The 16,584-nt window shown below is 36.2% G+C and overlaps 1 protein-coding gene across 1 annotated transcript in view; it reads left to right on the top strand.

Moving 5' to 3' along the window:
- The window catches only part of ATAD2 (ATPase family AAA domain containing 2), a 77,981-nt gene that overhangs the window by 59,995 nt on the left and 1,402 nt on the right, over positions 1-16,584 (top strand). The window contains exons 19-27 of the mRNA XM_007456037.1: positions 456-641; positions 6,949-7,084; positions 8,451-8,647; positions 9,186-9,345; positions 11,539-11,661; positions 11,784-11,927; positions 13,107-13,499; positions 15,157-15,290; positions 16,137-16,265. Coding sequence (XP_007456099.1) covers positions 456-641; positions 6,949-7,084; positions 8,451-8,647; positions 9,186-9,345; positions 11,539-11,661; positions 11,784-11,927; positions 13,107-13,499; positions 15,157-15,290; positions 16,137-16,265 — 1,602 coding nt within the window. The remainder of the gene's footprint in view (positions 1-455; positions 642-6,948; positions 7,085-8,450; positions 8,648-9,185; positions 9,346-11,538; positions 11,662-11,783; positions 11,928-13,106; positions 13,500-15,156; positions 15,291-16,136; positions 16,266-16,584) is intronic.

Below are 16,584 nucleotides of genomic sequence, written 5' to 3'. Positions count from 1 at the left end.
GTTTTTGCTATATTAAAGTTTTTTAAATGTAAAAGTGTTTTATATTTGTATTTTTATATTTAACCTTGGTTGCCATAACAGAAAAATCTTCTAGATTTCTTGAGCTGTTTTCTAATTGCTTGAAGCAATTATGTTTTTCTAAAAATGAGACTTTTTTTTGGTGTGTGGTACGCGGGCCTCTCACTGTTGTGGCCAGATCTTCCCGGTCCAGGGCACGAACCCGTGTCCCCTGCCTCAGCAGGCGGACTCTCAACCACTGCACCACCAGGAAAGCCCTAAAAATGAGACTTTTATAAAACATTTAAAAACAAGATTGTGGGATTGGGGAAGCATTTTTAAAACTTGAGGGTTTTATATGACAATTCTGGGAAATTAAACATTGTTCCAGATTAATAAAGCATATAACTAATGTGCTGACTCTCTAATTGAATGTCATTTTTTTCTCTCTCTACTAGATGATTCATGAAGCTAAGAAAACAGCACCAAGTATAGTGTATATTCCTCATATTCACTTGTGGTGGGAAATAGTTGGACCAACACTTAAAGCCACATTTACCACATTATTACAGAATATTCCTTCTTTTGCTCCAGTTTTACTACTTGCAACTTCTGACAAACCCCATTCCACTCTACCAGAAGAGGTAATTTGGGAGAAATTATTATATTGTAAAAAGAGATATACTTAAGTAATAAGAATTTATGGAAAAAATTCTAAGTGCTACAGAGGTTAATAAAATTATAAGGAAAAGTTTTCCTATTAAAGATACTATTGTTAGCTATTTGATACATGTGCTTGTTGGGCAGGATGGTATATGTATATGTGTATGTATATTGTAAGACCATACTGTAAATTTTTTTTCTCTAAATGGAATATGATGCATACTATTCCGTAACTTACTTTATATATCTTACGTGTTTTTTAATACATAAGTCTTATTTCTTTTAAGAGCAGCATAGCTTTTTCTGTTTTCTTGATATACCATAATTTATTTATCCAAATCCTTATTAATAGGATTTGAGTTATTTTCCAGTTTTTTTCCTGTTGAACTGCTACAGTGAGCATTCTTGGGTTTTAAATTATATGAGTATTACTATGTGGATTTTTTTTAACATGCATTCCTAAAAGTGGAATAACTATAGCTTAGCCAAAGAGTATGCACATTTGACATTTTTGATAGTACCAAATTACTGTCCTTCAAATTTGTGCCAATTTAGACAACTACCAGTGGCAAAGTTCATTCTGCGTCTGCCTCTAACGCTCTTCTCCTAGATACATAGAAAATAAAGGTGTGATCCTTTATTTTTCTCAGATATCTGCCTAGATATCACCTCAGAAGTCTTCCTGATCAGTTTCTCAATTACAGCAGTAACACCTCTGCCTATCACTCTCTTCTCCCTTACTCTGCTTTGTTTTTATCACTACTTGACATTAAATATTAATTTGTTTGACTCTATCTCTACTAGCAGAATGTAAAATACATGAAATCAGGGACATTTTTCCACCACTCTGTCCCCAGAATACATAATAAGCATGTTGTAGTCTTGTGTGTGTGTTTTTAGAACATTAGTAGGAAGATAATTCAAATATTTTATTTTAAATATATTTACTGAGCACTTATTCTGTGACAGACATGGTTATAGGCATTGGGAATATAGCATTGAACAGTATAGAGAAAAATCTGTATCCTCTTGGGCTTACATTTTAGTTGAGGGAGAGACAAACAAAAATAAAATATAATACCAACCTACCAGTATGGAGAAAAATTTAGCTAAGCAATGCCAAAAGAGTGTGGTAGGGCCACAGTGTTAAATCCACGGTTAGCCTCACCAAGAAGATGACATTTGAGCAAATACCTGGAGAAGGTAAGGTAGTGACCCATTTGAGTACCTGAGGGACAGAGGTTCCTGGCAGAGGAAAAGCAAGTGCGAAAGCCCTGAAGGAAGAGTGTGGTGTGTTGGAAAAATCGCAGAAAGTCTAGAGTGGCTGACAGAGTGAGTAAAGGACAGAGTAGAAGGAAATGATGTCAGGGAGTTATCAAAGGACCAGATTGTGTCCCTGATGGCAGTTTTGTAGTTGTGAATTCTTCAACTAAAACTTAAATAAACTGGGAAATGAACATTAAGTATATATTAATTACAGATTCTTAGGGTGGGAAGAGTCCTTAAAGTTTTCTACTTTAGTCATCTAGTTCTGGACTCTAAGTCTTTCTTTTGTATAGAATACCTTCACAATTCATTTTGTTAGTTCTGACTCCTTAGAAAAATCAACTTATTTTGAGAGGCTTCCATTTCTTAATCTCCATTTGTTTCCCACATAAAATAGAGAGCCTGTCTATTCTGTCTTCTCTATGACAAGCTCTTTGTATGTTTGAATATGGTTTTGTGTTCATTTCTATCTCCTCACTCTGACCCAGTCTTGTTTCACACTAAACATTTCTTCTTCTATGATAAGGTATATTCCTTAGGAATATTAAATACAATAAAAGTTTATTTCTTGCTCACTTAATACCAGGCAGATGACTAGATTGGCGGGTCCACCCTCCACCATGTAGTCATACCAGACACTCAGGCTGAGAGAGCTTTCTCATTTTCATCATGTGACTTTCCAGGTTACTTTCATTCCACCCAGCTGAAAGGATTGGCCTTCTTGTGCCTGGTCTGAAAGTGATACATATCATTTCCTTTCACATTCCATTGGCTAAAACTCACATAGCTGTACCTAACTGCAAGGGAGACCAGGAAATATGGTATAGCAGTGTGCCCAAAAGGAAGAGAACATGGAGTGTGATAATAGCAGGCTCTGCTACACGTCACACATATTTTTAGTTTCTTCAAAATTCTAGTCACTCTCTTGAATGTCTTCCTCTTTATATTCCTTTTGAAAGGCTGTACTCAGAATGAATTAAGTACTCTAGCAATGTTCTGATTAACAGAGTAAAGAATTGCTATTTAGTAGCCACATTAACCATTGATTTATTGTACTCACTGTCAATTAAAACTTTGTTAATTATTTCAAAGTTTAAAACAAAGATAAGTTTATACTCTTGGTAGTAAGGCAAACTAGCTGAACTTTATAAAGACGTAGGGAGGTTGAAAAGCTGTCATCAGTTTAATCTTGGATAACTTTATCAAGAATGTGGGAATTTGGGGGCTTCCCTGGTGGCACAGTGGTTGAGAGTCCACCTGCCAGTGCAGGGGACACGGGTTCGTGCCCCGGTCCGGGAAGATCCCACATGCCGTGGAGCAGCTGGGCCCGTGAGCCACGGCCGCTGAGCCTGCGTGTCCAGAGCCTGTGCTCCGCAACGGGAGAGACCACAACAGTGAGAGGCCCGCGTACGGCAAAAAAAAAAAAAAGAATGTGGGAATTTTGTACTCAAAAAAAATTTTTTTAAAGATAGCTTCTTTGTTTTCTTATGGTAATATTTCCTAAGCATATCACTGTAAACTGAGTAAAGTATCCCAGTATCACACTGTACTGTAGGGTGGAATGGGCACTGGACCAGGAATTGCTCATTTTATAAAATGAATAGTCTATGTGGATACAAATAAGCAAGTCCGCTTTGAGCCTTATATAGTCTATGTAGTCCTTAGTGATCCAGTGATATTGTCTATATAGCATTAGACTATAATATGTGAGAAGTACTGTGTGTACCGTTATTAGCTACATTAAAGTTTGTCCATCTCAAAACTGCAGTCAGAGTATCTATATGTATGAGTACTAGTGGACCCTAACAACACAGCAGTATGGAAAAATGAGAAAGAAAGTCATCAGTGGATTAGAAACTTTGATGAATCATGAAAGACAAGCAGTGGGGATTAGATTGATACAGGTAACCACATTTTAAAGCATGTGCATGAAAGGACTGCTTTGAAAGATGGGAGTGGTTTCTAGCTCTGGTTCGGTGCTAGGAGGGAATTGAAAGAGCCTTTGGACAACTTTGGATTTTTTGGCTTTCTTCACTTCTGGCCATGCCAGACAGCAGTCAGCTGAGTTGTTTGTCCTCAGCTAGAGCAGTGAAGGTGGGCCCAAGGACTAGTGTGGCAGAGCAGTGACTTATGTATTGGTACTGAATGGGAGAAGCAGGGAGACCCTGTGCCCAGAAGACAAATTACAGGCACATTCTGTGTCTAACATAGGCAAGCTTCTTTCATAATCACTGGAAGTAGAAGCTAGAATAAACAGAAAAGGCATCTGTGGACAGTTGAAGATTTCAAAGGCAAAGATAAATTTATAAGTAAGCTTTTGAGGAAGGACAGCCCCATGGAAAATCATATCCATGCATCAGCAACAGATTGTTGTGGAAAAGAACCAACTGAAGACATTATAAATGAAATAACTCCCCCCAAATAAAAAACCCCACAGGGCTAGAAAGAAGCAAACACAGATAAGAGTGAATTAGCAAGATGGAAGGTCATGAGATCAGAAATTCTTATAGTAAATAATAAAAACAAGACAAAGATTTGTAAAGTGAGGAAGAAGTTAAAGGAAACAGAGGACATAGATTCAGGTCTAACATCTGTTTAATGGGATTTATGGGAGGAGAAAAATGTACAAGAGAAAAATAGTCACACAATAGAACATTTCATAGAATTAAAGAATACCATAATGTTCAGATTTAAAAGGTCCCCTGTTCTAACTGATGGGTATAAAAAGGCCCACATCTAGATAAAATTTCAGAACTCCGAAAGTATAGAGAAAAATCTAAAAATCTTCCAAGAGAATAAAACATGACTAGAAAGGACTGAAAATCAAATTGCTTCTGCATTCTCGCTGGTATAATACCAGCTACTAAGGAGGCAACTGAGCAATATTTTCAAAGTTAGAAGGAAAATAATTTTGCACCTGTAATTTTCTTCCCAGCAAAGTTAGCATTTGAGTGAAAGAACAAAATAAAGATATTTTTGAACATGCAGTGCCTAAGAAACTGTTACCCATAAACCCCTGACTGAAATAATTATTAAGGGATTATTTCTTCTCTTGGATTTTTTTTTATTTTGCAGAAGTTGCATATAAGAAGCAGTGAGCAAAGAAAACGGTAAAACTCGTCACAAAACTGTGCTAGTAACATTTTTTTAAGGACTGTAAATCTAAGTTGATCTTGGTTCTGAACTCAAAACGGCAGGAAGGACATAGTGAAGGAGAATGGGGAAGTAAAAGCACATTCAGATTTGTATCTGATACGTAGATATTATTAACTTCACAGTTTGGTAGGAAAAGAAGCTTAGAGATATGTCTGTTAAAACTTGTAACAATAAAAGAATAGAAATACAGCATACAACTTCCAGGCCACCAGAAGGGGGAAAAGGTACAAATTGCAATAGAAATATCAACAAAATAGATTCTAAAATTTAATGTAGGAGAAGAAACTGCTTGAGGGACTTCGCTGCTGGTCCAGTGGTTAAGACTCCGTGCCTCTGCTGTACAGGGTACAGGTTCAATCCCTGGTTGGGGAGCTAAGATCCTGCATGCCACGTGGCATGGCTAAAAAATGTCTTGAATTTCCAAGAAAATTTTGAAAAAGCCCTCCAAATATGGTAAAGCATACTATAGTGTTAGTGATTAAAACTGTGAATTTGGGCCAGAAATGACAAATTAATGTAATACAGTTCATTAGTAGACTCTTGTATACATAGTAGTTTAGTAAATGGATTAGCAAAAGGAGAGACTTATTTCATAAATGATGTTGTGTATGTAGTTTTCATAAGTTTGGAGCATGGAAGAACCTACAAAGCAGAAAATGCAAAAGCTGTGAATGTATATTTCTCTGTATCAGAGGTAGGCTGAACAAAGTACACAAACATCATACAAGGAATAAACATTATTATCCTCTAATAATTCTTGGAAAGATCTAGAGGTTTGTTTAGAAACATCCTTTTGAGACCTGTTTTGCCTTTATTCTTTTTTTGGTGGTAAAATATACGTAATTTACCATTTTAACCATTTTTAAGTGTACAGTTCAGTGACATCAAGTACATTGCTTTAAGTTCATTCATGATGTTGTGCAGCCATCACCACTATCCATTTCCAGAACTTTTTCATCATCTCAAGCAGAAACTCTGTATCCATTAAACAATTATTCCCCATTCCTTCCTCTCCCAGCCCTTGGACACCTCTAGTAACTTTCTGTCTCTTTGAATTTACCTATTCTAGGTATCCTCATATAAGTGGAACATAAAGTATCTGTCCTTTGGTGACTGGCTTATTTCACTTAGCATAATGTTTTCATTGTTCATCCATGTTGTAGCATGTGTTCAAATTTCATTCCTTTTTAGGCTGAATAATATTCCATTGTAAGTACATACCACATTTTGTTTATCTCTTCATCTGGTGATGAACATTTGGATTGTCTCTACCTCCTGCCTATTGTAAATAATTCTGCTCTGATTATTGGTATACAAGTATCTGTTGAGTCTTTTATTTTTTTTCTTGCAGTTTTTTTGAATATACTAGGTTACATGATAATGTGTTTAACTATTTGAGGAACCATCATACTGTTTTCTACAGTGGCTGCACCCTTTTACATTCCTACCAGCACAAGGGGTCTAACTTCTCCACATCCTTACCAATACTTATTATTTTCCAGCCTTTATTCTTACTGAAGAACCACTCATTCTCATATCTCACTTTGGGTTGTGAAGGTGAATTACTTATCTCAACAAAACCCATTAAGTAAAATATCACCATATCAGTTATTGTATGAATTATAGTTTGGAGCCTTGAGTTCTAAAGAAGATCCCATGTTTTTAGTTCCTTATCGCATACATGGTTTATATAATACATAAATTCAATATAAGTAAAAGATTTAAGAAATTATTTCTTTATTACACAATTTAGATTGTCATTAAAAACGTGTACAGTAACCTACTGTGGCATTGAATGATTGATACATAGTAATGTGTGTGTATACATACATATGTATATAAAATGCATCTGTTTTCTTTTTTAAGGTACAAGAATTATTTATCCATGATTATGGAGAAATTTTTAATGTCCAGTTGCCTAATAAAGAAGAACGGACACAATTTTTTGAAGATTTAATTCTAAAGCAAGCTGCTAAGCCTCCTATATCAAAAAAGAAAGCAGGTTAGTTCTTGTATCAAAGTTAATGTATAATAATTTTGAGAAAGTGGAAATAAAATATCAGTTAATGGCATTGCCATCTTCTAATATCAGAAGCTCAAAACCTCAGTTGAGGTTGATACCTCTTACTTACCTCTTAAAATCCCTATGTTTCCCATTAAAATAGACTAAAGTTCTTATTTATTTATTTGTTTGTTTGTTTATCTAGGCTACGTCGGGTCTTAGTTGCAGCATGCAGACTCTTAGTTGCTGTATGCATGCGGGATCTAGTTCCCAGAGATTGAACCCCAGCCCCCTGCATTGGGAGCTCAGAGTCTTACCCACTGGACCACCAGGGAAGTCCCTAGACTAAAGTTCTCGAAGCATACAAGGCCTTTCATAGTATAGTCCTAATCTATGTGGAATTGGGGCTAGAATTCATAGCATAGCCCCAATCTGTCTTTCCAAGTGCACCTTTGGCACTTTTCTCTCCCCTACCTTTTTCCTTCCAAAGCACTCTATCTTTAAACCATATACAACATATTGTGTCTTTTCATAATTTCATTCATACTTCTTTCTAGTATAACTTATTATTTCTTCCCTAACATCTAGACAAAATTAATTTATTACCTTTATGATGCACTGTACTTTTTTCATACTACTAATATGATATTACAGTGATGTTATAATTATGTCTCTTACTCCCTTAATTGATTGCCAACTTATTGGGGCAGCACTCTCATATTCCCTTTTTTATCCTTATTACTTACTAATGCATATCTGTTTAAACAAAATTAAATTTTTGTTATATTTGAAACATACCACAATTTTTTGTTAGTTTAAAAATTAACTGGTGGGCTTCCCTGGTGGCGCAGTGGTTGAGGGTCCGCCTGCCGACGCAGGGGACGCAGGTTCGTGCCCCGGTCCAGGAAGATCCCACGTGCCGCGGAGTGGCTGGGCCCGTGAGCCATGGCCGCTGGGCTTGCGCGTCCGGAGCCTGTGCTCCGCAACGGGAGAGGCCACAACAGTGAGAGGCCCACGTACAGCAAAAAAAAAAAAAAAAAAAAAAATTAACTGGTAAAAATGACTTTTTAAAAAATTAGAATATTCTTGTCTTGGAAATATGCATTTTCAAAATTTTAATAGCCTCTTAAATGATCTTAAAATGGTAATGATTTAGGAATTAGCACTCCAAATTACAAGTTAGCAATTATTGCTGGGGGGGTGTAGAGGTCGAGATTATGGTAGCTGTTTAGTATTCCAAATCCTCTGATTCCTGGCAAATACAAGGAGGATAATCCCTGAGAGCTTGTCTACTTTGTGTACTGAATTGTTTATTACCCTTGATATGGTGGGAGAGTGGTAACTAAAATCTTCCATTCATGTAAAGTTTTGCAGGCCTTGGAGGTACTCCCTGTAGCACCACCACCTGAACCAAGACCATTGACAGCAGAAGAAGTGAAACGACTAGAAGAACAAGAAGAAGATACATTTAGAGAACTAAGGATTTTTTTAAGAAATGTTACACATAGGCTTGCTATTGACAAGCGATTCAGAATATTTACTAAACCTGTTGACCCTGATGAGGTATTAATTTAATCTTTGGATCAAAATGCTTCAGAATTAGAGACTATTTGACTAGTTTATGTGTTTCCCTCTGTATACTGTGATCTTGTTTTCTGTATTTGGAAACATACCAAGTAGTATCCTAAGCACATAGAGGCTTCGAGAGCTATATAAAGCATTTTCCTTTCCTGCAGAGCATAGACAGTTAACTTTGCCCAACTCAAATATTGTAGAAGTAATTTGAGAATGTCTTAATGCTACATGATATTACTGTGACCTACACAGTTAAGAATGAGGTCCTAACTTGACATTGAAGGGTGGGTGGCATTTGGATGAGGAAAGAGGTTTAGAATGTTACTGGAGATATAGGTGCCCAAGAATAAGAATGAATACAAAACAAAACTTGCCTTAAACAGAGTCACAGTTTTGTATTAATATATTTTCATTATATCTTATGTATTTATTCTCTCTCCTTTATTTTGCCTGGTAGAAAAACTTGACTCAAATTTTTTACTGTTCAGAGTTAATTTAGTGATTTGGTCATTTGCTTGAATTTTAGGTTCCTGATTATGTCACTGTAATAAAGCAACCAATGGACCTTTCATCTGTAATCAGTAAAATTGATCTCCACAAGTATCTGACTGTGAAAGACTATTTGAGTGATATCGATCTAATCTGTAGTAATGCTTTAGAATACAATCCAGATAGAGATCCTGGAGGTGAGCATTACTGGTTTTGTTTTTCTTCCTCAGAGGGTGGAATGGGGGCTGCTAATGCTTAGTGGCGGGTGATTTCACACTAGGTGCTATATTATAAACATTTTATATTCACAGTGCCATTCAGTCCTCAACAACGATATCCTCATTTTACAGTTGAGAAAAATGGAAGTTTAGAGAGGTTAAAAAACTTACTCAAGGTCATAGTATCAGGAAGTGGCAGAGGCAGAATTCAAATGCAGGTTTCTTTCACTCCAAAACAATTATATGATATAGCCTCTAATGAAACACAAAATTGCATAACAACTTAGCTTGTTTCCTTTGTTTATCAATGTTCTTTCTCAAAGTAGAAAAATTAAAGCTCTACTGTAATAAAATAAGTTTGAAAGGATTTTCTTAGTTAAGACCATTATAAATTTTATTACAAAAGTAATATAGCATAATACTTGCTAACAGTAATACTTAAAAAACTAAGTCGGGCTTCCCTGGTGGCGCAGTGGTTGAGAGTCCGCCTGCCGATGCAGGGGACACAGGTTCGTGCCCCAGTCCGGGAAGATCCCACATGCCGTGGAGTGGCTGGGCCCGTGAGCCATGGCCGCTGAGCCTGCGCGTCCGGAGCCTGTGCTCCGCAATGGGAGAGGCCACAACAGTGAGAGGCCCGCATACAGAAAAAAAAAAAACAACTAAGTCACCCATTTCCTTTCTCTGAGGGTGGACACTGTTAAGTTTGGGGATATCTTTCCAGATCTTTTCTATGCATAGAATGCATTCACGTTCTACCTCACATACCCAGTCCGTTAAATAAAATGTATAAAGTAAGGGATTTTTAAGTGATATATTTGTTCATATTTATAATGATATATTCAAATATCTATATGTTTGTTATAAACATGTTCATTTCCAAAAAATATTCTCTCAGGTGCTTTTTCCTAGCTTCCTATTCTTGCTTTATGGATGCTGTGCCCTTAACTGTCTTAGTGGATAATTTTTTTTAATAGTTCTATTTCCTGCATTAGCACTCCCCTCCAGTACATTGGCATTCTGTTTTTAAATTTGTATTCCTTATAACTTAGGTTGATTTCCACCACTAAGAGTTTCCTCAACAATTTAAAAGCTCACTGTTCTTCCCTTGCCAGTCTTCTGCCCACACCTTCCCTAGACTTTATCCCATAGTTCAGAGTTCTGGAGGTAAGCAGTGGGAAACAGCCTACCATGTTGGGAATACCCCTTAACTGTAGAAAGAAGGAAGCATTTATCCTGGAGGAAGAGGGCTTTTTCAGTTTCATTGCAGTCATACTGCCGCTGCTTCCCTTTTCGTCCACTGTGACAATCTGAAATTACTTTAGAGCAGTGGTGTTCACACTTTAGCTACCATCAGCATCTCCTACAGGACATGTTAAGATGCAGCTTGCTGGGCCTCACCTCCACAATTTCTGATTCTGTAGGTGCAGGGCCTGAGAATGGTGTGCATTCTGACAAATTCCAAGGTTTTGCCGATGCTGCCACACTCCAGGAACCAATGAACTTCGCCTGGCCTTTCTTCAGGCCATGTTAGAAGCCCCCAGCAACATCCCTTCCGTTATTATAGCTGTTCCTGTCAACTATAAACTGAATATTGTGTGAATTTTGCAGCCTACTGCCCTGTGAGGGGGACTGATCCAGCCCTTCAAGCAAATTTACATTCACTTATTATCTGCCTGTTGCCTCAAGGCATTTTCCAGTTTACAGTGCTTAGGCTCAGTTTTGGATTTTTTTCTAGTGTTTCCTATGTAGGGTTGCTATTTCATTGTCTTTGTTTAGTTTCTCTGTCAATGTAATAACATCCTCTATATCTTTTCCAAAATGGTTTTACATCCCTGGTTCACTCATGACACTGATAGCCTTCCTTGCTGTTTTTGTGTCATTATGTTGTTTAGTTTTGCTATTGATTGATTCTTATATTTTCTCTGGTATTTCAAAGGGATCTGGATAGGACAGGGCAATGAAATTAGGTTTAGTCTGCCATGTAGAATCAGATGTCCAGAACATTAGAATAACATCAAAAACAGAAATAACACAATTTCAGTAACTTTTACTATTCATGGTAGAAGTAAAAAAGGAATTGTTAACAGCTATAATCTTAGCCCAACATATAGTGTTAATTTTTGTTACATTAGCAAAAGGAAAACATTTTAAAATTCTTTATTCATTCCATAGATCGTCTTATTAGACATAGAGCCTGTGCTTTAAGAGATACTGCCTATGCAATAATTAAAGAAGAACTTGATGAAGACTTTGAGCGGCTTTGTGAAGAAATTCAGGAATCTAGGAAGAAGAGAGGTAAGAAAATGATTTGATATCAGAAAAAGATGCTTTAGATGTATTGAGTCCTTTTAATTAATTGTTCATGTAATTTTCAAATCTGGAAATTTGATTTGATATTCCACATGTCTGTTTATAAGGTTGTAGCTCTTCCAAATATGCCCCATCTTACTACCATGTAATGCCAAAGCAAAATTCCACTCCTGCTGGTGAAAGAAGACCAGATCCAGAGAAAAATGAAAAGCTGAAGACCCCCAGTACTCCTGTGGCTTGCAGCACTCCTGGTAAGTGCACTTATGTAATTTTTACTTACGAAACTATAGCCTTTATTCTCCTCTAATACTGTTTACTTTTTCCATCAGTTTCCTTTGTCTATATTGATACAGCGAATTATGTTGATTTCATTAACAGTAAGGCAACTTTTCATTCTTGAAATAAATCCAGGCTTGCAATAAAGTACCACTTGCAATCCCAGTTTACCTGTCACCTCTCAGGTCACAATCTAATTGTGGTATGACTTGATTTGAAACTGACTTTTATTTCATATAAATCCTAGTCTGTTTCCTGTTCCTCTTTATTCTTAGAGTATAATTCCATGGAGTACCAACCCAAATCCTGTGGGGTTCCTGAGGCCTCTCTTCTTTGGCAAGCTCTTAATTCCACTTTTTGCCCTTTAAGCTCCATGAATTTCAGACTGTCCTCAGCTTCTTAGCCTCTCAGCTATTCATTTGTTTTCCCAGATTTTGGTGCCATAATTCCTCCATGCTTTTAAACAGAATGTTCATAGAGGCAGTATTCAATGGGAGCAACCCAATGCAGATCAACAGCAGAATATGGAAAAATACAGATTATTATACAAAAGTGAAAATTATTAAACTTCAAGTACATACAACAATATGGATGAGTCTCCCAAACATAAGGTTGCAGTGTGGTTATACTGCATCTAGTCTAGGCAGAATGTTGAATCTCTGTATACTGTAGTTTCTTCATCTGTAAAATGATGTCGATTATGGTAGCAAACCTGATCAGGTTAAAGTGGAATGGTCAGTGAGTTAGTACATATAAAGGGCTTAGAAGAGTTCCTACTATAGGGTAAGCACTCAGGAAGTGTAAGCTATTTTTAGTCTCACCCTTCCTTCAGTTCATTCCTTATACTACTGACAAAGTGACCTTTGTAATATATGCATCAGACAATTCATGTCATTGCCCTCCTTAAAGTTACTCGATTTTTTAAAAAATTATTCAAGATAAAATCCAAATTCCTTAGAATGACAGGTCATTGACCACTTTCTACCTTCTCACAGAACTCTCTACTTTTGTTTGTGTATTCCAACCATACAATACTATGGTGATATCTCAGATTCTCCCCTTAATATCGCAGGAGGTATTTTCTTCTCCCACTTACTTAGACTTTAAAAAATTGTTGAATGTTCTCTTACCCTTTTTCTTTAAATTATTTGAAGCTCCGTTGAAGAGAAAAATCCGCAGAAAGTCGAAGTGGTACTTAGGCACCATAACAAAACGAAGGAGGATTTCACGGGCAAAAGATGATGGCCAAAATGTCATAGATGACAAAATTGAGAATGATACAGAGGAAAATCAAGATACAAGCGTAGACCGCAATGAGGCTAGAAACACAGGGGAGTCTTCAATAGAGGAAAATGAAAAGCAGCAAAATGCCTCTGAAAGCAAAATGGAATTGGGAAATGATTATTCAAGTATTTGTTTTGAAAATCAACTTGAAGAATCTGGAAAGACTATAGCATGTACAGAATTGAGGAAAGACAAGATCACTTGCAATGGAGATGCTTCTGGCTCTCAGATAACAAATATTTCTGATGAGAATGAAGCAAAAGGTAAGTCTCAGTCAAGGAACTTACTAATTTTAAAAGATGCTTCATTCAAAGTTCTTAAATAGTTAATTACCATCTCAGTTTACTCCTTTTTCCTTGTCTTTCAGAGTATAGGAGTTAATTAGGGAAAATAGCATTATCTTTAATAACTATTGAGCTAGTAAATCACTGTTGTTAAAAGCACACTACAGCATCAAACAGTACTTTACTGCTTAGTAGCTTGTGACCTCGGTCAAGATTCTTGACCCGTCAGCATCAGTTTTCTCATTTGCAAAATTGGGGTAGATAGTTGCTGAGTAATAAGATATTCTGAGGGTTGAATAAAGTAATTCATCTAAAGCATGTAGCAAAGTGCTTGGCTATACAATTTTTAAAAGCTGGCAGGATACCCTCACATTTTTAAGCAAGATAAGCAGTTTCTTATCCTGTGATTTCTTGCTGAGTGATGTAGAACAACTGTTACCCACTCCCATCATTCCTCTATTCCTACTGTAGGTTTAGCCCAAGGTTATTTATATTTATTCTAATGATCCTGCTCCCAAAGTCTTTCATGTAGAATTGTTTCCTGTCTGCACCTTTTTGGACCTTTGGCATTAGATTTGTTTGGTTTTTGGAAAAGCCAAACATTATTTAGTCTTACAAAGCAAAAAAAGGGTAACAGGGTCAAAATTTTATTTTGGTCAAAAACAAGTATTGACTAAGTTAATGAGACTGGTTTTCTTCAGTGGCTTATATGCTGTAGATAAATCTTTTCCAAGGACTTCCTTAAAATGAGTTCTTGTGTGTTTCAGTAATCTTAGAATGGTCTATTTTAAATGTTAATCCTCTGGCTGTATAATTTCGTATGTTTTGTTTAGGTTCGAAGTTTATTTTTTCTTTTATCATTATCTTTTTTAAAAGGACACTATTTAGTGAGACAGGTACCTGTTTACATGTCAGGAGATTTGGGTTCTTGTCCTGGCTCTTAGAAGAGTTAGGTATGTTGACCATAGAAAAGTCTTCACCTTTCTTGGGCCTCATTTTCCTCATCTCTCAGTGAATAGATTGTTCTAGATCAGGGATAGGCAAACTTTATCTGCAAAGGACCAGATAGTCACAACTATTCAACCCTGCTGGAAAAGCCACATTGACACACATAGGTAAAATGGGCATGGTTGTGTTCTAAGAAAACTTTAATTATGGATTAATTAAATCCATATTTAGCCTATGCATAGTAGTTTGCAACTCCTATTCAAGATTACTGAAGCCCCTTCCAGCTCTTAAATTCTGAGTTTTATGCCTAAGTAGGAGACAGTCTAATCTGTTCAGGATCCCTTGAAATACTCTATTTGAGAAAATATTTCTGAAATGTCCTTAATATTTTTTTTTTTTGGCCACGCCGTACAGCATGCAGGTTCTTAGTTCCCCGACCAGGGATTGAACCTGTGCCCCCTGCAGTGGAAGCTCAGACTCCTAACCACTTGGACCACCAGGGAATTCCCTGTCCTTAATTTTTGAGTGTGTAAATGGCAGCATCTTAATCTTACAGCAGAGTCAATAAACCAGAACAGGGGTTTGTGTCTAAGTAAATATGTCGTGCTATTTAATCTGCCTAATATTTATTTTAGGTATTATAAAATGTCTATGAAACAAATAATAGTTATTTATTTTTTCATTCCAGAAATGTGTGTTCTGCGAATGACTCGAGCTAGACGTTCCCAAGTAGAGCAACAGCAGCTCATCAGTGTTGAAAAGGCTTTGGCAATTCTTTCTCAGCCTACACCCTCACTTGTTGTGGACCATAAGCAATTAAAAGTATGTAAATTGAAATCATAATGCTTTCATTATGCAGAATAGAAACATAACCCACCAAATAGGGGTTGTAATAGGACATTGCATAAATTTGGCATGTAATTAATAATGATCTTTTATGAAAGGATAAACTTGGTATAGAATAACTTTCATAAAGGCAGTGGTTGGAGATGGCTAGTATGTCGGTATTATTGTTTTTAACATACTTATCTATGTCACTGATCCCATACATTGTTTTTATGACCATTACATATGGCCATTTTAGTTGGTTTTTACTTAACAAAAACATGCAACCGTGGTTAACTATGAGGTAATGGAATATCAAGGTAAGACCAGACTTGAAGAATCACAGAAATTTATCAATAGTAAGTCCATTTCAGTCATGACAAAAAAACACTGAGTGGATGGAAATTCCTTTTTGTAAGAAAAGAACCCTGACGTGGCGAGGTAGTTCATCATTTATGTACTGTTGTCTCTTTTTATTTCACATAACAGAATTGATTATAATGTACTCATAGTGCCATAAAATATTCTGCAAAAATGTTGCCTTTTTTCCTGTTAGTCTAATTTGAGATTATTTTTTAATTTGTCTCTAGTGATGTATGGCTAGAATTGAAATTGGCAACCTCCTCAACTGTAGTTTTTAGGATGAGAGGCCAGAGTCATAGAATGTTGATAACATTAACTTACAGCTGAATGTCAGAGTCATTATCAGAGGCTGCAGTGTCTCATTAGATGACTTGGTCTGCCTTCTCTCTGGCTTGTATTCTAAAAATGCCCCCACATCTTCAAAATTAAAATATCTCAGGGAATTTCTCTCACATATGTAACACTTACGTTTTCTTTTAGAATCTTTTGAAGACTGTTGTTAGAAAAAGTCAAGAATACAATATTTTTCAGTTGGAAAATTTGTATGCTGTAATCAGCCAGTGTATTTATCAGCATCGCAGGGATTATGACAAAACAACACTTATTCAGGTAAACTAATATATATAAGTTAACACATTATAAAAATTTTTAAATACCATTTTTTAATGTGTGGATTATGGATTATTTCTAGGTATAACTGTGTTCTGTGCTTTTTTAAATCTAGCACTTAAATTAGTTTGTGTTTCTTTAATAAGCAGTGGAACGCTGTAGTATCTGTAAACTATGAAAAATCTATTTTGTGTGTATATTGATGAAGATATATAGTTCCTTTTCAAGACAGACTTAACATAGACCTATTTGTCTTTACTTAATCCTGCTTTATAGTGGGCATTCAAGTACTAATATTTAAAAATAGAGTGGCTGATAC

This window comes from Lipotes vexillifer, unplaced genomic scaffold (assembly GCF_000442215.2).
Source record: "Lipotes vexillifer unplaced genomic scaffold, Lipotes_vexillifer_v1.1 scaffold84, whole genome shotgun sequence".
NCBI lineage: Eukaryota > Metazoa > Chordata > Mammalia > Artiodactyla > Lipotidae > Lipotes > Lipotes vexillifer.
The sequence above is the reverse complement of the archived record's forward strand: the minus strand, read 5'-3'. Positions and strand labels throughout refer to the sequence as shown.